Source organism: Mustelus asterias, chromosome 22 (genome assembly GCF_964213995.1).
Source record: "Mustelus asterias chromosome 22, sMusAst1.hap1.1, whole genome shotgun sequence".
Classification (NCBI taxonomy): Eukaryota; Metazoa; Chordata; class Chondrichthyes; order Carcharhiniformes; family Triakidae; genus Mustelus; species Mustelus asterias.
Window position 1 is genome coordinate 58901797 of NC_135822.1, and position 26922 is coordinate 58928718.

At 49.9% G+C, this 26922-nt stretch overlaps 1 protein-coding gene across 1 annotated transcript in view; it reads right to left on the reverse strand.

The window, feature by feature from the left end:
- Positions 1-13774, reverse strand: part of LOC144509709 (ankyrin-1-like) — a 104603-nt gene extending 90829 nt beyond the window's left edge. The window contains exon 1 of the mRNA XM_078238489.1: positions 13521-13774. Within this exon, the coding sequence (XP_078094615.1) occupies positions 13521-13562 (42 nt within the window). The 5' untranslated portion in view covers positions 13563-13774. The remainder of the gene's footprint in view (positions 1-13520) is intronic.
- Positions 13775-26922: the final 13148 nt, after the last annotated feature.

The window sequence follows — 26922 nt, forward strand, 5'->3', positions numbered from 1 at the left end:
GCTATCTCCAGAACCCCATGCATTTACCCGAGTTAGTCCCCCTGACACTAAGGGAGAATTTAGCATTGGCCAATCCACCCAACCCGCACATCTTTGGACTGTGGGAGGAAACCGGAGCACCCGGAGGAAACCCACGCAGACACGGGGGAGAATGTGCAGACTCCGCACAGACAGTGACCCAAGCGGGGAATCGAACCCGGGTCCCTGGCGCTGTGAGGCAGCAGCGCTAACCACTGCGCCACCGATGTCCCACGAATGAATACATTTTTGAATAAAATTCCCGATACCTCAATTATATCTCCTCTCTGTCTTCCAAACTCCAGCGATTGTAGGACTAAACTACTCGATCTCTCGTCATGAGACAAGTCCTTCATCCAGTCACCCAAGGCCAGAATCGAACCCGGGTCTCTGGCGCTGTGAGGCAGCAGTGCTAACCACTGTGCCACCCGCAACAAGGAGCAACGGATGGGTTTTTAGAGCAATGATAATAAGCAATGCGGCACGGTAGCACAGTGGTTAGCACTGCTGCTTCACAGCTCCAGGGTCCCGGGTTCGATTCCCGGCTCGGGTCACTGTCTGTGTGGAGTTTGCACATTCTCCTCGTGTCTGCGTGGGTTTCCTCCGGGTGCTCCGGTTTCCTCCCACAGTCCAAAGATGTGCGGGTTAGGTTGATTGGCCAGGTTAAAATTGCCCCTGACATGCGTAGGTTAGAGGGATTAGCGGGTAAATATGTGAGGGTAGGGCCTGGGTGGGATTGTGGTCGGTGCAGACTCGATGGGCCGAATGGCCCCCTTCTGCACTGTAGGGTTTCTATGTTTCTTCAGAGATCATGGAGCAGAAGTAGGCCATTCAGCCCTTCGAGCCTGCTCCCCCATTCAATCAGAGCGTGGCTGATCTCCCCCGGTCTCAAATCCACCTCCCCACCTGTTCCCCATATCCCTTTAACCCATTTTATATCAGAAGTATATCTATCTCCTTCTTGGAACCATTTAATGATTCCGACTCCCCCGCGCTATGGGGCAGCGAGTTCCACAAACTCACCACCCTCTGCCAAAAGTAGTTCTTCCTCATCTCAGTTTTAAATCTACCGCCTCTCAGCCTCTACCTGTGACCTCTTGGCTGAGAGCCATTGACTTGCGTTGATGGAGCACTCTATCACATCCCCCCCGGGGGACGTCACAAAAGTGCTCCAATGTCGGCAGTTCTGTCACTCTTCTTCCAGGGGGAAGCAAGCCAGCCACCTCAGTGTACATCTCATATCGAGAGGCTGCATTCGATTCGGGACGAGAGGCACTCACAGTCAGCCAATGCTTATCTCATCCAGCCAAAGCATGTTCTTATATAAGCCTTCCGTACTGCATCATTATGTAACATTCCTTTATGCAGTGGCGTACGGGAGATTTAGCTGCCCACCCTGCACAGGTGAGGAAAAGATTGTCAATTCTGACTTTCGCTCAATCAAACAGCAACTAAACGTTTGTGGAGGTGGGGGTTGGGAGGGTGGAACATGGCCGACCAAGTCTGACAGGGGAGATCAATGAGTGACTTCCCAAGAGCCTCGAGGTGCGCTGAGTTTCCATGTTGTCACCGTGGTCTTCGTTGGCCATGGGTGCTCAGCACTGGGAACTCATGGAGTCCCGACATTGCAAAAAGAGGCAATTTGGCCCATTGAGCCTGCACCGGAAACAATCCCACCCAGGCCCGATCCCCATAAACTTAGATATGTACCCCGCTCGTCCCCCTGACACTAAGGGGCAATTTAGCACGGCCAATCAACCTAACTTGCACACGGCAGCACAGTGGCACAATGGTTAGCACTGCTGCCTCACAGCGCCAGGCACTCGGGTTCAATTCCTGTGGCTTGGGTCACTGTCTGTGTGGAGTTTGCACGTTCTCCCCGTGTCTGCGCGGGGTTTCCTCCGGGTGCTCCGGTTTCCGCCCACAGTCCAAAGATGTGCAGGTTGGGTTGATTGGCCGTGCTAAAATTGCCCCTTAGTGTCTTGAGATGGGTAGGTTAGAGGGATTAGCGGGTAAATATGTAGGGATATGGGGGTAGGGCCTGGGTGGGATGGTGGTCGGTGTAGACTCGATGGGCCGAATGGCCTCCTTCTACATTGTAGGGTTTCTCTGAAATATGTGGCCTTTCGGGGATAGGGCCTGGGTGGGATGGTGGTCGGTGTAGACTCGATGGGCCGAATGGCCTCCTTCTACATTGTAGGGTTTCTCTGAAATATGTGGCCTTTCGGGGATAGGGCCTGGGTGGGATTGTGGTCGGTGCAGGCTCGATGGGCCGAATGGTCTCCTTCTGCACTGTAGGGATTCTATTCTAATTTAGCACGGCCAATCCACCTAACCCGCACATCTTTCGGACTGTGGGAGGAAACCGGAGCACCCGGAGGGAACCCACGTCGACACGGGGAGAATGTGAAAACTCCATACAAACAGTGACCCAGGCTGGGAGTTGAACCCGGGTCCCTGGCGCTGAGAGGCAGCAGTGCTAACCACTGTGCCACCATGCTGCCAATTATCGATACTTCACGGTGTAAGGCTTTGGAATTGACCTGCAAATGGATCAGCAACTTGATCGCAATTCTGGAGCAGCTGCCAGTCACATCTCCTTGTAGGAGCTGTGATGGACTCATCGACTGTGGAGGACCTCGCCACAGCAAGCCGCCTGGTGGTACAGGGTGCAAAACTGGCACCACTGCCCTCCCTCCCCCATCGTAACAATGCCCCGTCCAGTTATTACAGAGTGGGCGGGCCAATCAGCATCCCCCGGAGGCCAAAGACGTTCCTCGGACACTTTTACAAAATGGAAACTTACCTCCCCTCAACCACCCCCACGTGGCCCATGGGGAGTCAGTAACTCATCATTGGGCGGCACGGTGGCACAGTGGTTGGCACTGCTGCCTCACAACGCCAGGGACCCAGGTTCGATTCTGGTTTTGGGTCGCTGTCTGTGTGGAGTCTGCACATTCTCCCCCATGTCTGCGTGGTTTTCCTCCGGGTGCTCCGGTTTCCTCCCACAGTCCAAAGACATGTGGATGAGTGGATTGGCCGTGCTAAACTGCTTCTTTGCATCATGACAGCGTAAATGCATGGCTTTACGGGAACAGGGCCTGGCTGGGATTGGTGTTGGTGCGGGCTTGAGGAGCTGAATGGCCTCCTTCCGCACTGTAGGAATTCTAGCATCTCCCTGTGAGGCTCATCGAGTACGAGTTCCCCTGGTAACAGGCAATGGCCTGCCAGTGGAATGTATTACCTGCGCCTTTAATATGTCAGGCCGAGGACTGGGCCTGCTGAACAGTAATCCCAGTCGGGGACTCGTGTGGGTACACACCACGGTTGTGGCTTCACTTCATGTTCTGTGAATTAATGATGTTCCTTTCCAATCATATTTCCTGAGTTATTCCACCCACCCTCTGCCACAACCCCTTCCCGTACTTTTGTTCCAATCTCGATGTGGCGTCAGTCCATTTCTCTCCCCGGTGCGGAGTGGAATTGGAGAGCAAACTGATCCCGATTAAAGAAATATCTTGCACTTCCGTCGCCCCGTTCACAACTCAGTACCTGGCTTCCAATCACCAAAGTGCAGTCACCATCAGAATATAGGAAATGCAGCAGCTATGTTTTGCACAGCAAGATCCCACCAACAGTTTTTTAAAGTTTAAGTTTATTTATTCATGTCACAAGTAGGTTTACGTTAACATTTACGTTAACACTGCAATGAAGTTACTGTGAAAATCCCCTCGTCATCACACTCCGGCACCTGTTCGGGTACACAGAGAGAGAATTTAGCACCTAACCAGCAGGTCTTTCGGACTGTGGGAGGAAACCGGAGCACCCGGAGAAAACCCACGCAGACCCTTGCAGGTGCCAGGGACCCGGGTTCGATTCCCGGCTTGGGTCACTGTCTGTGGGGAGTTTGTACATTCTCCCCGTGTCCGGGTGGGTTTCCTCCGGGTGCTCCGGTTTCCTCCCAGACTCCAAAGATGTGCGGGTTAGGTGGATTGGCCGTGCTAAATTGTCCCTTAGTGTCAGGGGGACCAGCTAGAGTAAATGCATGGGGTTATGGGGATAGGGCCTGGGTGGGATTGTGGTCGGTGCAGACTCGATGGGTCGAATGGCCTTCTTCTGCACTGTAGGATTCTATGATTCTATAGAGTCATGGAGGTTTACAGCATGGAAACAGGCCCTTCGGCACAACTTGTCCATGCCGCCCTTTTTTTAAAAAAAACACCTAAGCTAATCCCAATTGCTCACATTTGCCCCATATCCCTCTATACCCATCTTACCCATGTAACTGTCTAAATGCTTTTTAAAAGACAAAATTGTACCCGCCTCTACAACTACCTCTGGCAGCTTGTTCCAGACACTCACCACCCTCTGTGTGAAAAAATTGCCCCTCTGGACACTTTTGTATCTCTCCCTTCTCACCTTAAACCTATGCCCTCTAGTTTTAGACTCCCCTATCTTTGGGAAAAGATATTGACTATCTAGCTGATCTGTGCCCCTCATTATTTTAGAGACCTCATTCAGATCAATCCTCAGTCTCCTACGCTCCAGAGAAAAAAGTCCCAGTCTATCCAGCCTCTCCTTATAACTCAGTCCATCAAGTCCCGGTAGCATCCTAGTAAATCTTTTCTGCTCTCTTTCTCGTTTAATAATATCCTTTCTATAATAGGGTGACCAGAACTGTACACAGTATTCCAAGTGTGGCCTTACCAATGTCTTGTACAACAAGACGTCCCAACTCCTGTATTCAATGTTCTGACCAATGAAACCAAGCATGCTGAATGCCTTCTTCACCACTCTGTCCACCTGTGACTCCACTTTCAAGGAGCTATGAACATGTACCCCGAGATCTCTTTGTTCTGTAACTCTCCCCAACGCCCTACCATTAACGGCGTAAGTCCTGCCCTGGTTCAATCTACCAAAATGCATCACCTCGCATTTATCTGAATTAAAGGGTGGCACGGTAGAGCAGTGGTTAGCACTGCTGCTTCACAGCTCCAGGGTCCCGGGTTCAATTCCCGGCTCGGGTCACTGTCTGTGTGGAGTTTGCACATTCTCCTCGTGTCTGCGTGGGTTTCCTCCGGGTGCTCCGGTTTCCTCCCACAGTCCAAAGATGTGCGGGTTAGGTTGATTGGCCATGTTAAAAATTTCCCCTTAGAATCCTGAGATGCGTACGTTAGAGGGATTAGCGGGTAAATATGTGGGGGTAGGGCCTGGGTGGGATTGTGGTCGGTGCAGACTCGATGGGCCGAATGGCCTCCTTCTGCACTGTAGGGTTTCTATGATTTCTATGATAAACTCCATCTGCTTTTCGTCAGCCCACTGGCTCAATTGATCAAGATCCCGTTGCAATCAGAGATAACTTTCTTCACTGTCCACTATGCCACCAATCTTGGAGTCATCTGCAAACTTACTAACTATGCCCCCTATATTTTCATCCAAATCATTAATATAAATGACAAATAACAGTGGACCCAGCACTGATCCCTGAGGCACACCGCTGCTCACAGGCTCCAGTTTGAAAAACAGCCCTCTCCAACCACCCTCTGGCTTCTGTCAAGAAGCCAATGTTGTATCCATTTAGCTACCTCACCCTATTCTATAGTCCCGGAAAATTGAAAGAAAAATCTTATTTGACTTTTGGTATGAATATTTAATGGAGTCTGAAAGCAAATACTCTTTATTTTTACAGACCCAAAATGATCAATCATTCCATCTACGCCCAGGACTGGTTAACCCTTTGTGGGGGTTGGTAGCTAGTGTGGTGGGGGCCGCACGATGGCACAGTGGTTAGCACTACAGCCTCACAGCGCCAGGGACCTGGGTTCAATTCCCGGCCTTGGGTCACTGTCTGTGCGGAGTCTGCACATTCTCCCCGTGTCTGCGTGGGTTTCCTCCGGGTGCTCCGGTTTCCTCCCACAGTCCGAAAAATGTGTGGGTTAGCTGCATTGGCCATGCTAAAATTGCCCCTCAGTGTCCTGGGATGTGCAGCTTAGAGGGATTAGCAGGGTAAATATTTGAGGTTGCGGGGGTAAGGCCTGGGTGGGATTGTTCTCGGTGCAGGCTCGATGGGCCGAATGGCCTCCTTCTGTAAGATTTCAATGGTTTCTACGGTGATCCGATATCCACCTCCTGCCCTGATCCTGATAAAGACTGGGTTTCCCCTCATGTATCTGGATGGTACCGTTTCAAATCATGGATATTTGATTATAAATTGTGTGGGTTCACATTGTTGGAGTGTGGGTGATTCCCAGCCTGAGCCAGAACTCTGCCGTGTCCGATTCATTCTAATCCAGCGCTGGTCAACTCAACTATTCAGTCCGTGTGGTGTAATGAGATGGGCCTCATCGAGTATGAGCTCCCTGATTGAGGTAACGATTGCCTGTCCAACCAGGGAGTCCAGCCGATGTATATATAATGAGGGGTGTCAGGTCTACCGACACCCCGGAATCTGACTGTAACTGACGCACTCCGAGGAGTGGAGTTACGTTGATAGATAAAGGGATTCTGGTGAGGGGACACCGGCCTCTGGGGAGTTCTTTCACATATTGTACATTTCAGGCTGTCCTGGGCTCACCACACTGCAACCAGATTCCACCGTTTGATGCACAGGAAGATCCTACAAAAGCAAGAACCAGATGCCTCACGGCAACTGCCTGTCGATGGTGGTTGCAGAGCGAGCGTCACTGGACACTGATCTTCTCTGAATGGTCTTTGACTTTGCAGCGAAGCCTTGCTTTAATTTCCGGGTGTATCACAGCTTGGTTCAATCTACCAAAATGCATCACCTCGCATTTATCTAAATTAAACTCCATCTGCCATTCATCAGCACGGCCAATCCAACGAACCCGCACATCTTTGGAGTGTGGGAGGAAACCGGAGCACCCGGAGGAAACCCACGCAGACACGAGAAAATGTGCAAACTCCACACAGACAGTAACCCAAGGCCGGAATTGAACCCGGGTCCCTGGCGTTGCAAGGCAGCAGTGCTAACCCACTGTGCCGTCCCTAATGACACAGAGCAGGGCACAACCTGTCCACATGTGTACACAATAAGACCACCTCACAAACTGCCAGGTTTTGTCAGTCCTCAATGAGGGGTTCAGACCTCACACACTCCAACCCCCCCAAATAAAAGTGGACCCATCAGAGAGGGCTGGGGGAGGGGGGCGGGGAGCATCTGGCGTCTTACAGATACATCTCGAGAAGGACTGACTGAAGCTTAAAAAAACTCTTTGTTACGAATCACTGGAGAGAGAAAAAGACAAACTGAAAAATAAATACTCATGTTGTGACTGGATGTCACAATCTATCAAATTCTAACAGGGTTAGACAGGGTAGATTCAGAAAGAATGTTCCCGATGGTGGGGGGAGTCCCGAACTAGGGGTCATAGTTTGAGGATAAGGGGTAAACCTTTTAGAACTGAGGTGAGGAGGAAGTTCTTCACCCAGAGGGTGGTGAATGTGTGGAATTCACTCCCACAGAAAGTAGTTGAGGCCAAAACGTTGTGTGACTTCAAGAAGAAATTAGATATCGCTCTTGGGGCTAAAGGGATCAGGGGATATGGGGGGGGGGGGATCAGGATATTGAATTTGATGATCAGCCATGATCAAAATGAATGGTGGAGCAGACTCGAAGGGTCGAATGGCCTCCTCCTGCTTCTAGTTTCTATGTTTCTGTGTCTAACACACAAAGTCTGTTCATCAGAAAGTTAAACCCCACACATTCCGACTGTGGGTTTGAACTTGGAAAAGTAATTGAGTAGAATCATAGAATCCCTACAGTGCAGAAGGAGGCCATTCAGCCCATTGAGTCTGCCCCGACCACAATCCCTCCCAGGCCCAACCCCATTACCCCACATATTTACCCTAGCGAGACTTCCTGACACTAAGGGGCAATTTAGCATGGCCCAATCCACCTAACCTGCACATCTTTGGACAGAGTGTTGGGAGAGAAAGACCTGCACTCTCAGAAGGAGCTGAACCTCTTGATGGCCAATGAAGTACTTTCAAAGAGTCTTGTGCTCACTGCTGTAATGGAAGAAGCGCACAGCAGGATCCCACAAACAGTAATGTGACAACGACCACGTCGTCTGCTTTCGTAATGGGGTGAAGGTGACCATGTTAGGAGACTCTCCTCATCTAAAAGACAGCTCCGCTGACAGTACAGCACTCCCCTCAGTGTGTCACTGGCCTGGCTGAACTCAGAAGTAGCGATTCGAGAAGGTGCTGACTCGCAGGTCAGAGGGTCAGAGGGTGACAAAGTGAGCTCCGGCCGACAGTGTGAGAAACATGCTGGAAAGGTCCACTGGCACAGTGGCACAGTGGTTAGCACTGCTGCCTCATGGCGCCAGGGATCCGGGTTCGATTCCCGGCCTTGGGTCACTGTCTGTGCGGAGTCTGCACATTCTCCCCGTGTCTGCGTGGGTTTCCTCCGGGAGCTCCGATTTCCTCCCACAGTCCAAAGATGTGTGGGTTAGGTTGATTGGCCATGTTAAATTGACCATTAGTGTCCAAAGACGTGCTGGTTAGATGCTAAATTCTCCCTCAGTGTACCCGAACAGGCACCGGAGTGTGGCAACTAGGGGATTTTCACAGTAACTTCATTGCAGTGTTAATGTAAGCCTTACTTGAGACTGATAAATAAATAAACTTTAAACTTCAATAAGCTGTCAGACCTGAATCTGCTGATGACGAAGAACATTGGTGGCAGTGTGCTGTCGGAGTGTGGGGGAGAGACAAAGCCCAGGCTTCACAGTGTCATGGAAATTCTCTCAGCAAAGCCACTGCAGCAGCCAGTGCCTCATATCAAATGGTATGTCACAGTTTCCCAGGATTAAGATTCCTATCCAGTAAAAACACCCCAGCCCTTCGGCCTGACATCATTCAGTAATCTCTCCAAAAGATGCACACGCACAGACTCCCAGTGCCCGGAGCTAATGGATCGAGTGTGGTACATACTCTGTCACAACGCTTCAACAATTTAAACAAATCAGTTCATGAGGTCTCATGCCAAAGGACCGCTTCCCACTCAGCTACAGTCCAACAAATTAGAGAACAGCATTCTGAAACATCACACTCTCTCCAGTAACAGGAACCCCGGGTACAGTCTGACACAATACAGCATTCTGAAACATCACACTCTCTCTCCAGTAACAGGAATCCTGGGTACAGTCTGACACAGCAGGGAACAGCATTCTGAAACATCACACTCTCTCTCCAGTAACAGGAACCCTGGGTACAGTCTGACACAATAGAGAACAGCATTCTGAAACATCACACACTCTCCAGTAACAGGAACCCCGGGTACAGTCTGACACAATACAGCATTCTGAAACATCTCACACTCTGCAGTAACAGGAACCCCGGGTTGAGTCTGACACAACAGAGAACAGCATTCTGAAACATCACACACTCTCCAGTAACAGGAACCCCGGGTACAGTCTGACACAACAGGGAACAGCATTCTGAAACATCACACAATCTCCAGTAACAGGAACCCTGGGTACAGTCTGACACAACAGAGAACAGCATTCTGAAACATCACACACTCTCCAGTAACAGGAACCCCGGGTACAGTCTGACACAATACAGCATTCTGAAACATCACACACTCTGCAGTAACAGGAACCCCGGGTACAGTCTGACACAATACAGCATTCTGAAACATCACACTCTCTCTCTCCAGTAACAGGAATCCCGGGTACAGTCTGACACAACAGGGAACAGCATTCTGAAACATCACACACTCTCCAGTAACAGGAAGCCCAGGTACAGTCTGACACAATAGAGAACAGCATTCTGAAACATCACACACTCTCCAGTAACAGGAAGCCCAGGTACAGTCTGACACAAAAGAGAACAGCATTCAGGAACATCACACATTCTGCAGTAACAGGAACTCCGGGTACAGTCTGACACAACAGGGAACAGCATTCTGAAACATCACACACTCTCCAGTAACAAGAACCCCGGGTACAGTCTGACACAACAGAGAACAGCATTCTGAAACATCACTCTCTCTCCAGTAACAGGAACCCCGGGTACAGTCTGACACAATACAGCATTCTGAAACATCACACACTCTCCAGTAACAGGAACCCCGGGTACAGTCTGACACAATACAGCATTCTGAAACATCACACACTCTGCAGTAACAGGAACCCCGGGTACAGTCTGACACTTTACAGCATTCTGAAACATCACACACTCTCCAGTAACAGGAACCCCGGGTACAGTCTGACACAACAGGGAACAGCATTCTGAAACATCACACACTCTCCAGTAACAGGAACCCCGGGTACAGTCTGACACAATACAGCATTCTGAAACATCACACACTCTCCAGTAACAGGAACCCCGGGTACAGTCTGACACAACAGAGAACAGCATTCTGAAACATCACGCACTCTCCAGTAACAGTTACCCCGGGTACAGTCTGACACAATACAGCATTCTGAAACATCACACACTCTCCAGTAACAGGAACTCCGGATACAGTCTGACACAATACAGCATTCTGAAACATCACACACTCTCCAGTAACAGGAACTCCTGATACAGTCTGACACAACAGAGAACAGCATTCTGAAACATCACACATGCTCCAGTCACAGGAACTCCGGATACAGTCTGACACAACAGGGAACAGCATTCTGAAACATCACACACTCTCCAGTAACAGGAACCCCGGGTACAGTCTGACACAATACAGCATTCTGAAACATCACACACTCTCCAGTAACAGGAACTCCGGATACAGTCTGACACAATACAGCATTCTGAAACATCACACACTCTGCAGTAACAGGAACCCCCGGATACAGTCTGACACAATACAGCATTCTGAAACATCACACACTCTCCAGTAACAGGAACTCCGGATACAGTCTGACACAACAGAGAACAGCATTCTGAAACATCACACACTCTCCAGTAACAGGAACCCCGGGTACAGTCTGACACAATACAGCATTCTGAAACATCACACACTCTCCAGTAACAGGAACTCCGGATACAGTCTGACACAACAGGGAACAGCATTCTGAAACATCACACACTCTCCAGTAACAGGAACCCCGGGTACAGTCTGACACAATACAGCATTCTGAAACATCACACACTCTGCAGTAACAGGAACCCCCGGATACAGTCTGACACAATACAGCATTCTGAAACATCACACACTCTCCAGTAACAGGAACTCCGGATACAGTCTGACACAACAGAGAACAGCATTCTGAAACATCACACACTCTCCAGTAACAGGAACTCCGGATCCAGTCTGACACAACAGGGAACAGCATTCTGAAACATCACACACTCTCCAGTAACAGGAACCCCGGGTACAGTCTGACACAATACAGCATTCTGAAACATCACACACTCTGCAGTAACAGGAACCCCCGGATACAGTCTGACACAATACAGCATTCTGAAACATCACACACTCTCCAGTAACAGGAACTCCGGATACAGTCTGACACAACAGGGAACAGCATTCTGAAACATCACACACTCTCCAGTAACAGGAACCCCGGGTACAGTCTGACACAATACAGCATTCTGAAACATCACACACTCTCCAGTAACAGGAACCCCGGGTACAATCTGACACAACAGAGAACAGCATTCTGAATATCTCACACTCTCCAGTAACAGGAACCCCGGGTACAGTCTGACACAACAGAGAACAGCATTCTGAAACATCACACACTCTCCAGTAACAGGAACCCCGGGTACAATCTGACACAACAGAGAACAGCATTCTGAATATCACACACTCTCCAGTAACAGGGTACCCCTGGATACAGTCTGACACAATACAGCATTCTGAATATCACACACTGTCTGTTTACAGCCTTCAGCAGAACACCATGTGGGGGAACATTGTGTTGGGAACTTCTACTTGTCAATAAAGTGTCTCACTTTGTATTTCCACAGGTCAGGATTGGTCTCCACTGCAATAAAAGATGCTGTTAAATATCCTTAATGGCACCTGCAGAAATGAAATGCTTTGAGCTATTATTGCAGTCTGCCCTCAGAGAAATGAATGCAGGATGAATAATGTATGCTCTTTATCCCATGTTTAATCCACGACACCTATAGGGGCTGTCGGCCCTCTGAGGAACGTGGCATCTTTTACATTCCAACTCAGTTTTCACTCCGTTAAGGACTTTTGGCATTCTTCCCTTCGGATGTGAAGCTGTCCAGGGACACTGATACACTTGTTGTGTACCTTCTGAACCTTCAAGTGTTTTAATTTAAAAGACAGATTTAATATTTGGAATCGGAGAACAGAATCGTCGGATCCCTACAGTGCAGAAGGAGGCCACTCAGCCCATCGAGTCTGCACCGACCACAATCCCACCCAGGCCCTACCCCCACATATTTACCCGCTAATCCCTCTAATTTACGCATCTCAGGACTCTAAGGGGCAATTTTTAACCTGGCCAATCAACCTAACCCGCACATCTTTGGAATGTGGGAGGAAACCGGAGCACCCGGACGAAACCCACGCAGACACGGGGAGAACGTCAGACTCCACACAGACAGTGACCCAAGCCGGGAATCGAACCCAGGTCCCTGGAGCTGTGAAGCAGCAGTGCTAACCACTGCGATAACGTGCCGCCCGATCTTTGGACACCAAGGGGCAATTTAGCATGGCCAAGCCACCCAACCTGCACATCTTTGGACACTAAGGGACAATTTAGCATGGCCAATCCACCCAACCTGCACATCTTTGGACACTAAGGGACAATTTAGCATGGCCAATCCACCTAACCTACACATCTTTGGACACTAAAGGGGAATTTAGCATGGCCAATCCACCTAACCTACACATCTTTGGACACTAAGGGGCAATTTAGCATGGCCAATCTACCCAACCTGCACATCTTTAGACACTAAGGGACAATTTAGCATGGCCAATCCACCTAACCTACACATCTTTGGACACTAAGGGGCAATTTAGCATGGCCAATCCCCCTAACCTGCACATCCTTGGACACTAAGGGGCAATTTAGCATGGCCAATCCCCCTAACCTGCACATCTTTGGGGGAAATCGGAGCACCCGGAGGAAACCCACGCAAACACGGAGGGGGGGGGGGGGCGGGGGGTAACATGCAAACTCCGCACAGACAGTGACCCAAGCCCGGGAATCGAGACCTGGCACCGCGAGGCAGCAGCGCTAACCACTGTGCCAACCCTGCCACCCACAGTATGTGAAGGAATACTATTCTGGGCATCTCGTCCAGCAGACACATCTACCCCCCTCGCTCCTGACAGCAGAGCGGTGTTGGAGGGGGGGGGGGGGAGACTGAAAGGAGCGAGAGCAGGGACAGGGAGGCTGCCTGTCCAACCCACGGCTCACTGAGATTTTGTTTCCCATCTCAAACAGCGCACAGTTCCTCTGCATTCCTTCAGCCCGGTGTACACAATGCAGCTAAATGTATACAGAAGCCTCTCTCTCTCTCTCTCTGCATTTGATTAATCCAGTACTCACTCTGTGTGACTTGTCCATTCCTGATTCAGCTTGGAATGCCATTCCCCGGAGTCTAAGGTGAAATCTGACACTTCAGCTGACTGCCTCCCAGAGGGGGGTGTTTTTTGTATCTAGGTTGGGGAGGGTGGGAGGTTTCTGTTAATCAGTCACACTGCAATCCGGCTAAAAAAAAAATACAAAGAATGAAAGGCAGAAAAGCCATCTCAAGCCCAGCTGTCTGCTTCAACGGGATGGCTGGGACAGACTGGGCTGAGAGGCAGCCTGTTCCATCCTCCTGAAGGCAGGCAGTGCCGGGCTGGAGCTCTCGCAGCTGGCCGGGCTCCAGTTCAATGTTGTGGGGAGACCCCCCCTTTACAGACGTGGGGAAACTTTGACTCAAAGTGTGGCAGCGCCTCTGTCAGTCCACCCACCCCTACCCCAAAATAAAACACTTTACCCCTTCACCCACCCTCCCTCCCTCTTGTGCTTTCCTTCCCCCCCCCCCCCCCTGGCATTGGCCCAACAGGTTGGCTAAAAGAGTCACAACTCTCCGGCAGCTGTCAGGGACAAGGCTCGGGTGTGTGGGAGAAGCGAGACGCCAGATTCAGTCGCCGTCCAAGACGTTTCCCCAGTGGGGACAGTTCCCCACTGCACCAAAAACTTTCTGGGTCGTTACCATCCCCCGGCTGATCCCACGGGAGAATCCACCTCCCCTCCACCTCTCCTGCCCCCAGAGATTTTTCCCTCAACTGTGGAGACAGAGCAGAGGAAAGCAAAAAGTGGGGAGGCAGGATCGCCAGAGAATGAGGGGGCTGAAGACAGGGAGAGAGAGAAGGGGAACGATGGGAGAACCTTTCAGGTTTTAAAGTTTCTTTATCAGTGTCACAAGTGGGCTCACATGAAATGAAGTTACTGTGAAAATCCCCACACTCCGGCGCCTGTTCGGGCGGCACGGTAGCACAGTGGTTAGCACTGCTGCTTCACAGCTCCAGGGTCCCGGGTTCGATTCCCGGCTCGGGTCACTGTCTGTGTGGAGTTTGCACATTCTCCTCGTGTCTGCGTGGGTTTCCTCCGGGTGCTCCGGTTTCCTCCCACAGTCCAAAGATGTGCGGGTTAGGTTGATTGGCCAGGTTTAAAAAAAAAAAAATTGCCCCTTAGAGTCCTGGGATGTGTGGGTTAGCGGGTAAAATATGTGGGGGTAGGGCCTGGGTGGGATTGTGGTCGGTGCAGACTCGATGGGCCGAATGGCCTCCTTCTGCACTGTAGGGTTTCTATGGTTTCTATGATTCACTGAGGGAGAATTTAGCACCTAACCAGCGCGTCTTTCGGACTGTGGGAGGAAACCGGAGCACCCGGAGGAAACCCACGCAGACACGGGGAGAATGTACAAACTCCACACAGGCAGTGACCCAAGCTGGGAATCGAACCCGGGTCCCTGGTGCCGTGAGGCAGCAGTGCTAATCACGTGGAAGGGAAGGAAAGGGTTAACAGTGAGGAAATACAGCACCTCATTCCTGAGGACAGGAACATAGAATCCCTACAGTGCAGGAGGAGGCCATTCGGCCCATCGAGTCTGCACCGACCACAATCCCACCCAGGTCCTATCCCCATAACCCCATGCATTTACCCTCAGCTAGTCCCCCTGACACTAAGGGACAATTTATCACGGCCAATCAACCTAACCCGCACATCTTTGGGACTTTGGGAGGAAACCGGAGCACCCGGAGGAAACCCACGCAGACACGGGGGAGAATGTACAAACTCCACACAGACAGTGACCCAAGTCAGGAATCGAACCCGGGTCCCTGGTGCTGTGAGGCAGCAGCGCTAACCACTGTGCCACCGTGCAACCCCAGCTGCAGGGGAAACAGGGAAGATAAACACCTCTCCTTCTCGCTGGTGTGAACGATGGAGCATATGGTCTGGGCCTTGTCTCAAACTGTGCCTTCTCCTCCTCTGAAGCCAGGATACCAGGCAACACAATGCACCACATTCACCAGCCAACTTCCCATGACCCAGCTGGGATGACCAAACAACGATGATTCGTGGAGCAACTTTCACATCCCTTTTCAATGCCACATCATTAACTCTTGCTGCTATTCTGACCTGCAGACACTTCCAAATCAATGGAACAGAGGGTAGTCAGGTTCTATCCCAGCTGGGTCGTGAAAGACCCAGGATACTCAATCCTCAGGCTTGGTTTGCAGAGTTACGCTGCTGCGTGAATATCCCAGTGCGCTGCACACTGTGTGGCATTGCTGATAGTCAGCATGGTTTTGTGAGAGGGAGGTCATGCCTCATTAACCTGGTGGAGTTTTTTGAAGAAGTGACTCGAATGGTTGACGAGGGAAGGGCCGTGGATGTCGTCTATATGGACTTTAGTAAAGCGTTTGACAAAGTCCCTCATGGTAGGTTGGTGCAAAAGGTTGGATCTCATGGGATAAAGGGGGAGGTGGCTAGATGGGTGGAGAACTGGCTTGGTCACAGAAGACAGAGGGTGGTAGTGGAAGGGTCTTTTTCCGGCTGGATGCCTGTGACTAGTGGTGTTCCGCAGGGCTCTGTATTGGGACCTCTGCTGTTTGTGATTTATATAAATGATCTGGAAGAAGGTGTTTCTGGGGTGATCAGTAAGTTTGCGGACGACACGAAAATGGCTGGACTTGCAGATAGTGAGGAACATTGTCAGAGGCTACAGAAGGATATAGATAGGCTGGAAATTTGGGCAAAGAAATGGCAGATGGAGTTCAATCCAGATAAATGCGAAGTGATGCATTTTGGTAGAACTAACGTACGGGGGAGCTATACGATAAATGGCAGAACCATAAAGGGTGTAGATACGCAGAGGGACCTGGGTGTGCAAATCCACAGATCCTTGAAGGTGACGGCACAGGTGGAGAAGGTAGTGAAGAAGGCATATGGCATGCTTGCCTTTATAGGACGGGGCATAGAGTACAAAAGTTGGGGTCTGATGTTGCAGTTGTATAGAACGTTGGTTTGGCCGCATTTGGAATACTGCGCCCAGTTCTGGTCGCCACACTACCAGAAGGACGTGGAGGCTTTAGAGAGAGTGCAGAGGAGGTTTACCAGGATGTTGCCTGGTATGGAAGGGCTTAGTTATGAGGAGAGATTGGGTAAACTGGGGTTGTTCTCACTGGAAAGACGGAGGATGAGGGGTGACCTAATAGAGGTGTATAAAATTATGAAAGGCATAGATAGGGTGAACGGTGGGAAACTTTTTCCCAGGTCGGTGGTGACGTTCACGAGGGGTCATAGGTTCAAGGTGAAGGGGGGGAGGTTTAATACGGATATCAGAAGGATGTATTTTACACAGAGGGTGGTGGGGGCCTGGAATGCGCTGCCAGGCAAGGTGGTGGAGGCGGACACACTGGGAACGTTTAAGACTTATCTAGATAGCCACATGAACGGAGTGGGAATGGAGGGATACAAAAGAATGGTCTAGTTTGGACCAGTGAGCGGCGCGGGCTTGTAGGGCCGAAGGGCCTGTTCCTGTGCTGTATTGTTCTTTGCCCCTGTTGGTACATCTCAACCCACCACTCGGGAAGTCATCTGATGTGACATGGCTTGAGGTAGATGAGGATAGCAGTGTATCCCTCCCATGCGGGACATGGGAGGGAATAGATGACATGTCATGTGAGCACCTTTCATCAGTGCTGCCTCGGTCAGAGCCTGGGGGAGACGATGGCCTCGTGGTATTGTCGCTGGACTGTTAATCCAGATACTCGGCTCATGTTAAGGGGACCTGGGTTCGAATCCCCGCCACGGCAGATGGCGGAATTTGAATCCAATCTAAAAATATCTGGGACTAAGAATCTATTGATGACCACGAAACCATTGTCGGAAAAACCCATCTGGTTCATTAATGTCCTTTAGGGAAGGAAATCTGCCATCCTTACCCGGTCTGGCCTACATGTGCCACAACAGTTCTGTCTCCCCCATTCTGAGCAGAAACGCCATGCCACAATGAGTCAACATTATGGCAGAGTTCCCATCCTGCGATCAAGCTAAATTAATAAGCACCGGGACATTTCCTTCCACCCCAGATTTCTGCAGTAGTCCACGAATCCCGCTCAAAACGCCCACTTACCTGACGAAGGAGCAGCACTCCAAAAGCTTTTGCTACCAAATAAACCTGTTGGACTTTAACCTGGTGTTGTGAGACTTCTTACAATAAATGCTGGCCAGCCAGCGACGCCAATGTCCTACGAATGAATAAAAAGAAAACACTCTTGCGTCCTGGGGCAGCAGGCAAATGGAATGAGGGGGCCACTGTGGACCTCTGTATGGTGGGCCACTGTGGACCTCTGTATGGTGGGCAACCGTGGACCTCTGTATGGTGGGCAACCGTGGACCTCTGTATGGTGGGCAACCGTGGACCTCTGTATGGTGGGCCACTGTGGACCTCTGTATGGTGGGCCACCGTGGACCCCTGTATGGTGGGCAACCAGAGGTGCTCACGAGTTAAGATTTGCAACAACTCCCAAAGGGTTTGTAGATTAGGATGTCGCAGTTACTCTGAAGGGTATCTTATCAGACATGTTTCAGTAATGGTTGTGCCACCACACCCTGGGAGGAGTCCCCACAAGCCTGCAGAGCGCTGATAACATTTGAAAACAATTTGAGAGAATATTTAAGTGCGCTGCGAACTGGACGTGACCCATCACGCTATATTTTTTTTGGATCTATTCTTCACCACTCCAAGGAATGTTCTTAAAGCTCAGTTTTCAATCCTGAATCTGTAATGTCCTGAAGGCGCATGGAGCTATTATCTATGATGGGCATTTCAATAAGGTCCCAGCCTACTGCAGAAATCTGGGGTGGAAGGAAATGTCTCCAGTGTTTATTAATTTAGCTTGGCCGCAGGATGGGAACTCTGCACTGACAGTAAATGTTGACTCATTGTGGCATGGCGTTTCTGCTCATCGCGAGGGTGGATTGGTGTTGTAAGACACTTGCTTTATAACACCCCCCCTGCCCCACACCAGGATTTATGTTACATCAGGGTCCTAAACCACCTCTGGCCACTGGCATCAAAGTCACCAGCTGATTTGGAGCCAGGGGGCTGAGCAGACATCGAGGCCGTGGTCTAACCCTGGTAACGTGAAGGATAAGTTGAAAGAGCGGTTGGTGTGGGAAATGAAGATCTCAGATTGGATGATTGGCTGAGACATGGCCACATGAATGAGGTCGGGGTGGGGGGTGGGGGGGGGGGGGGGGGGGAGAGGGGGCGTTCAAGAGGGGTTTTCAGGTTCTCTTTGCACGTTTCCAATATTCAGCCTGCAACTAATTATCGATCCTGTGCCGGGAACACTCAGTGACAGCAACTGAGGCGAAAGAATTGCAATTCTTCCTCACTGACACTCCTCAGTTTGAGGAATTCAAACATTTACCATGGAACATCCCAGCCAATCGCCTGCCAAATTTAACCAGTCAGATATTAGCGATTTGCGTGAAATTTCATAAACCAGAATTTTAAAAAAATGTTTTCTTATTCATTCGTGGGACATGGGCGTCACCGGCTGGGCCAGCACTTGTTGCCCATTCCGAGTCGCCCTCGAACTGAGTCGCTCGCTCAGCCATCTCAGAGGGCAGTTGAGAGTCAACCACATTGCTGTGGCTCTGGAGTCACATGTAGGCCAGACCGGGTAAGGACGGCAGATTTCATTATGTTTGTTTATGTATCAGTGTCACAAGTAGGCTTATATTAACACTGCAATGAAGTTATTGTGAAAATCCCCTGGTCGCCACACTCCAGCGTCCGTTCAGGTACACAGAGAGAGGATTTAGCATGGCCAAAACACCCAACCAGCACGTCTTTTGGACTGTGGGAGGAAACCGGAGCACCCAGAGGAAACCCACGCAGACACGGGGAGAATGTGCAGACTCCGCACAGGCAGTGACCCAAGCCGGGAATCAAACTCGGGTCCCTGGCGCTGTGAGGGAGCAATGCTAACCACTGTGCCACCATGCCTTCCCTAAAGGACATTCGTGAACCAGTGACGATCGACAATGGTTTCATGGTCATCAGCAGACTCTTAATTCCAGATCTTTTTTATTGAATTTAAATTCCACCATCTGCCGTGGCGGGATTCGAACCCGGGTCCCCTGAACATCAGCTGAGTTTCTGGGTTCATAGTCTAGTGATAATAGCACTAGGCCATCGCCTCTCTGGGTCCAGATAAAGTCCCTGCTCAACACTGCTCTCATGCGGAGTGACTGACTCCAAGATGAAAATGCATGGTCCTGTTGCGAAAACCATTCGAAAGGGATTAAAATGTAGACTGTTGGGCCGAGCGACATCCAGGAATGGGGCTGGTCTCCGCTCCGTACAATAATGCACCCATTCAAGGATGACGAGGGATGCGAAAGCCGTCAGGCCCCCAGGTTGCGAGGGTGAAGTAGGCCAGACTCCGCTGTAAGGCCAGAATTTCCATTTCACTAAGTGGAGGGACAAACAAATGAATCCAGCGGTGATTCAAACTAATTGCTCTGAGAGTCAGTGTGCCAGAGGAGACCAATTGTAACGAGGCTGCCGTGTCACTACGCATCAATCAGCGCAACGCCAACCTTTCCAAGCAAGCTGGAAACACAATCAAACACCTCAGCAGCCTGCCTCTTCATGGCTTGCCCCCAGCTGGCTGACTGCAAAAAAAAACTACTCTGCAAATGAGTAATTCGAGCATTTACGATATTCTGGGCATGTCCGCTTGGCAGGATTCATTCCCGTCTCACCCAAACCTTGTCCATCTGGACAATCAACATGAAGAGTCCGAAGATGTGTAGGTTAGGTGAATTGGCCATGCTAAATTGTCCCTTGGCGTCCAAAGATGGGCAGGTTGGGTGAATTGGCCATTTTAAATTGTCCCTTGGCGTCCAAAGATGTGCAGGTTGGGTGGATTGGCCATGCTAAATTGCCCCTTAGTGTCCAAAGATGAGCTGGTTAGATGGACCGATCATGTTAAATTGCCCCTTAGTGTCCAAAGATGAGCTGGTTGGATGGATCGGTCATGTTAAATTGCCCCTTAGTGTTCAAAGATGTGTAGTTTAGGTGGATTGGCCATGCTAAATTACCCCTTAGTATCCAAAAGGAGTGTAGATTAGGTAGATTCACCATACTATATTGCCCCTTTCTGTCCAAAGATGTGCAGGTTAGGTGGATTGGCCATGCTAAATTGCCCTTAGTGTCCAAAGATGTGCTGGTTAGGTGGATTGGCCATGCTAAATTGCCCCTTAGTGTCCAAAGATGTGCTGGTTAGGTGGATTGGCCATGCTAAATTGCCCCTTAGTGTCCAAAGATGTGTAGGTTGGCCATCAGTCAGAACATTGAATACAGGAGTTGGGACGTCTTGTTGAAGTTGTACAAGACATTGGTAAGACCACACTTGGAATACTGCGTGCAATTCTGGTCACCCTATTATAGAAAGGACATTATTAAACTAGAAAGAGTGCAGAAAAGATTTACTGGGATGCTACCGGGACTTGATGGATTGAGTTATAAGGAGAGGCTGGAAAGACTGGGACTTCTTTCTCTGGAGCGTAGGAGGCTGAGGGGTGATCTTAAAGAGGTCGATAAAATAATGAGGGGCACAGATCAGCTAAATAGTCAATATCTTTTCCCAAAGGTAGGGGAGTCTAAAACTAGAGGGCATAGGTTTAAGGTCAGAGGGGAGAGATACAAAAGTGTCCAGATGGGCAATTTTTTCACACAGAGGGTGGTGAGTGTCTGGAATGAGCTGCCAGAGGTAGTAGTAGAGGCGGGTACAATTTTATCTTTTAAAAAGCATTCAGATAGTTACATGGGTACGATGGGTACAGAGGGATATGGGCCAAATGCGGGCAATTGGGATTAGCTTTGGGATTTAAAAAAAGAAAGGGTTGCATGGACAAGTTGGGCCGAAGGGCCTGTTTCCATGCTGTAAACCTCGATGACTCTAGGTTAGAGGGTCTGGTCATGCTAAATTGCCCCTTCGTGTCTAAAGATATGCTAGTTAGGGGGATTGGCCATGTTAAATTGCCCCTTCGTGTCTAAAGATGTGCAGGTTTGATGGATTGGCCATGTTAAATTGCATGTTAGTATCCAAAGATGTGTAGGTTAGGTGGATTGGCCGTGCTAAATTGCCCCTCAGTGTCCAAAGATGTGCAGGTTTGGTGGATTGGTCATGCTAAATTGCCCCTTAGTGTCCAAAGATGTGCAGGTTAGGAGGATTGGCCGTGCTAAATGGCTCCTTGGTGTCCAAAGATGTGTGGGTTAGGGGGATTCATGGGGTAAATATGTGAGGTTACAGGGAGAGGGCCTCGCTAAGGTGCTCTGTAAGAGAGCTGGTGCTGTCACAATGGGCCGAATGGCCTCTTTCTGCATTGTAGGGATTCTATGAGACAAGAGCATGATGGGCCGTGCCACTTCCACAATGAAGTTTAGAAAATACTGACTGTGTTGAGGCAGACGAGTGGGATTTATCTCCAGTTCCCAACATTCCCTAATTTAGACCGCGAAGGAAGTTTGCTATGTTTCTCTGGCTGAGGGTTTTGCAGCATTGAGTTTAAGATAATCTGTTTGCATTGATATCACACGGAAACACTTGAAGACTTTCCACGTGACAACTTACTTCTGAAGTCTAGTGCCCTATCTGGGCATGCGCGTCCTGTTCTATGTGGGAAAGAATGCATTAGGGTAAAACGGGCTATGGTGTTAGAATCATAGAAACCCTACACTGCAGAAGGAGGCCATTTGGCCCATTGAGTTTGCACCGACAACAATCCCACCCCAGGCCCCATCCCACATATTTTACCCCGCTCATCCCTCTAACCTACACATCCCAGGACACTATGGGTAGTTTAGCATGGCCAATCAACCTAACCCGCACATCTTTGGACTGTGGGAGGAAACTGGAGCACCCGGAGGAAATCCACGCAGACACGGGGAGAATGTGCAAACTCCACACAGACAGTGTTGAAAAGGGAGCAGACACATTGAGGTCAGGATTTGAGTTTGGAGCTTTTCTGGGGCTGGGGACAAGAACATTGGCTCCACACCCGATGCCTGCTGCTGTGCCTGATCCGGGAATGCACGGCATTGCTCACTGACACAACGGCTGGAATATTACCGCCCACCTGCCACGGGATTCGGAGCGGGCGAGGGGCAGACAATGGGAAGGTCCGCTGACCTCAGGCAGGATTTTATGGTTTCGGGATGAGCAAGGCCAGAAAATCCCGCCTAACTTATTCCCGAATCCACCAAGGTTCAAACATTCTTCAAATCTTTGTGACTCACTGGGAAATGACAGATTTCCTGAATTAAGTAAAGATTGGAAGGAGTTTGCGACCGGTCTCAAACCCAACTGTCAGAAAACATGAACCAAACTAGACTTAGCCTCTGACTAAGGCATGGATTGGGGGCGGCACGGTGGCACAGTGGTTAGCACTGCTGCCTCACAGCGTCAGGGACCCAGGTTCAATTCTAGCCTTGGGTCACTGTCTGTGTGGAGTTTGTACATTCTCCCCGTGTCTGCGTGGGTTTCCTCCGGTTTCCTCCCACACTCCAAAGAGGTGCAGGTTAGGTGGATTGGCCGTGCTAGATTGCCCCTTAGTGTCAGGAGGACTACCTAGGGTAAGCACATGGGGTTGTGGGGGTGGGTCCTGGGTGGGATTGTTGTCGGTGCAGGCTCGATGGGCCAAATGGCCTCTTTCTGCACTGTAGGATTCTATGCTTCTCTGAATTCACAGCACAAGTCGATCACAAAGTTCGATGCTTGCTGCTGTCTTCCAGATGGGCAGAGTGTCCCATTTCTAAACATTTCCTTATTCCCTCCAGACTCTTCAATGTAGGATCGAGCTCCCTCAACAGGATCGGCTGCTTGGTGGATGCGTTCTAGTTTTCTGCTGATCAATAAATGCACTGCAAGACGTTACCTCACAGGGAGCACCGTCTGAATTATTGACATTTTACGACAACCTCATTCTTTCCTCGCTTCAATGCACTTGGAACTGAATAAGCCACTCAACAACCTTGCATTTCTATCACGCCTTTCACAACCTCACAGACATCCCAAAGTGCTTTGCAACCAATTGAGGCATCATGGGTTAACATGCATGTCAGCAAGCTCCCTCAAGCAGCAATGCGCTCATGACCAGATCATCTGCTCTTGAGGTACGGCCGAGAGATATTGGCCTCTCCTGCCTTGTGCGCCGTATGGACCTGTGACATCCAGCTGAGTCAGGAGTCTAACAACACCAGGTTAAAGTTCAACTTTTTAAAGTCCAACTCATTGGACTTTAACCCGGTGTTGTTAGACTCCTTACTGTGTTTACCCCAATCCAACGCCGGCACCTCCACATCATGACATCCAGCTGAGGCAGCAGATGGAGCCTCGGCTAAACATCTCATCCAAAAGAAGACAGGCCCAACATGTGTTACGATGCGGAGGTTGTCCCCCTTTTGGAGACGCAATCCCCCAAAGAGGAATACCTCACCTTGTAATCTGTTCAAAGTGTGCGGGAAGGTGTGAACTGTCCCTCAGTAACGTTTAGTGGTTAACTAACAGAAATATCCAGCACTCACTTTAAGATGAACACTTTATTTATTTAACTAACCGGGAACTTTAACGAAACGAAAAATATCCTGAATAAAATAAGATTCTAATGGAATACTGTTCAAATAAATACAATGCCCATCCATTAGCCAAAAAAGTAATAACAGAATTTAGTCACTCTCAAAAAATATACAACCAGGTTTTGTCTCTTTCGGAACCTTCCGGAGTTCCTCGGGTGATTTCCCCATCTGTAAGTTCTTTTTGATTTGGTACCTTTCGCTGGTGAGATGACGCATTCTCTTGAGAGATATATAAAGGTGGCAGGCTCCTTCCCTCTCGAGACTTGAGAGGTGGCAGTTACTATCTCCTGTTTTTTCCCCCCTCTTTTATACCTGTGGTGACCTATGAATTTTCCTACAATTGGATTTTGTCATCACATTCAAATCTTATAGGTTCTTGGTCGCCGAGTTGTCTTGCCAAGACGACTGTTGGCCTTTTTGACACAAATGTTTCAGCTTGGACTCTGGATGCACTTTGCATTTTAAGCCTCCAAGCACCGAAACAAAAGCAGTTTTTAAAGGAACCACGTAATGTCTTTTTCCCTCTCGCATTTTTACAATTTATTACATCTTTACCAATATCAGATTCCAACTTCACAAACTCAACATATGCAACACTCCCTCAGTACAGACTACACCGTGTGTTCAAGCTTCTCATTCAATAGTTCCACCCCTCAACTCCAGCTGACACAGGTACAGCAATGTATTTCTCATCGACAGACCAAAACCTAACAAGCAATTAGCAATGCAAATGTGATGATGACTCACACAAGGAGATATTGGGATAGGTGACCAATAGAATAGGTAGAATCTGTACAGTGCAGGAGGTGGCCATTTGGCCCATCGATTCTACACCGGCTCTCCGAAAATGCATCTTACCCAGACCCACTACCACCCTCCCCCTCCCCCCATCCTATCGCTCTAACTCCGTGCATTAACCATGGCTAACAGACACATCTTTGGACACACACTAAGGGGCAATTTAGCATGGCCAATCCACCTAACCTACACATCTTTGGACACGAAGGGGCAATTTAGCATGGCCAATCCACCTAACCTGCACATCTTTGGACACTAAGGGGCAATTTAGCATGGCCAATCCACCTAACCTGCACATCTTTGGACACTAAGGGGCAATTTAGCATGGCCAATCCACCTAACCTGCACGTCTTTCGGACTGTGGGAGGAAACCCACGCAGACACGGGGGGAGCAGGCAAAGTCTGCAGAGTCAGTGACCCGAGGTCGGGTCCCCGGTGCTGTGAGGCAGCAGTGCGAATCACTGTGCCACCCTTGATGAAGCAGTAGGCTTTAGGGAGAGTGTGTTTGAATTCCAGAGTCGGGGTCTGAGGTGGCTGAAAACGCATGGAGCGATTGTCGGTGGGGGTGTGTGCAAGAGGCTGGAATTGAATGAGCTTTACCCCAGGATCAGCCAGCCCCCCCTGGATATTTCCCAGTACCGTGCCCAACAAGGTCAACCTTTCTTGCTGCTGGAGACACTGAGTTAAGGATCGAGCCCTCTGCAATCTGGATGTGGAAAGCAACGTCCCTCCAAATCGGATATCGCTGCCTCCCTCGGGGTGACGGACCTGAACTTTGAACCAACTCATCTCATGGCTAGAAAGTGAAGACTGGATCAATATGATCCATCTTAGACTGCAGTGAATACATTGAGTAAAGGATGTTATTCAGAGTACAGTGGATCAGAGTGTGTGCCCCTGGTTAAGAGATCACTTGCTGATTGTGTGATCAGAGTGCCTGGTCAGTAAGTGTATAAATCTGGAAGTGTTCATTTAAAATTGTATAGGGTCCGGCTTTAACAGAATGGATTCCACTCTGTTGGGGAGGAAATCATAGAAATCATAGAAACCCTACAGTGCAGAAGGAGGCCATTCGGCCCATCGAGTCTGCACCGACCACAATCCCACCCAGGCCCTACCCCCACATATTTACCCGCTAATCCCACTAACCTACACATCTCAGGACTCTAAGGGGCAATTTTTAACCTGGCCAATCCACCTAACCTGCACATCTTTGGACTGTGGGAGGAAACCGGAGCACCCGGAGGAAACCCACGCAGACACGAGGAGAATGTGCAAACTCCACACAGACAGTGACCCAAGCCGGGAATCGAACCCGGAACCCTGGAGCTGTGAAGCAGCAGTGCTAACCACTGTGCTACCGTGCCGGTACAGAAGGTATCATGGGTTTGAACAGCTGTTCAGCACAGAAACCCCGCCTACACTTTCATAGCATCATCGAATCCCTACAGAGCAGGAGGTGGCCATTCGGCCCATCGCACCTTCACTGACAACAATCCCACTCAACCCCTATCCCTGTCAACACCACCCTAGCTAGTCCCTCCTTGCACTAAGGGGCAATTTAGCATGGCCAATCCCTCTAACCAGCACGTCTTTCAGACTGTGGGAGGAAACCGGAGCACCCGGAGGAAACCCACGCAGACACGGGGAGAACGTGCAGACTCCGCACAGACAGTGACCCAAGCCGGGAATCGAACCCAGGTCCCTGGCGCCGTGAGGCAACCCACTGTGCCACCCTAAAACGGCCGAAAATCAAAGTGGAGAATGTGGACAACGATTCCACCACCTCCCTCACTACCTCCTCCTCCACGTGAGCTGAACTCTGTCTCACTGGGATGAATATTCTGGTACCCGTCTGCTCTCCCTACAGGACACTCTTTCTTGGCAATCAGACCTGAATGCAGTATTCTAGTTGTGATTTGACGAGAGCCGTAGTAAGTCTGTTTATTACGTGCTCTGCCTGATTAAGTTGCCTTGTTTCGGCTCCTGTTGTTTGGT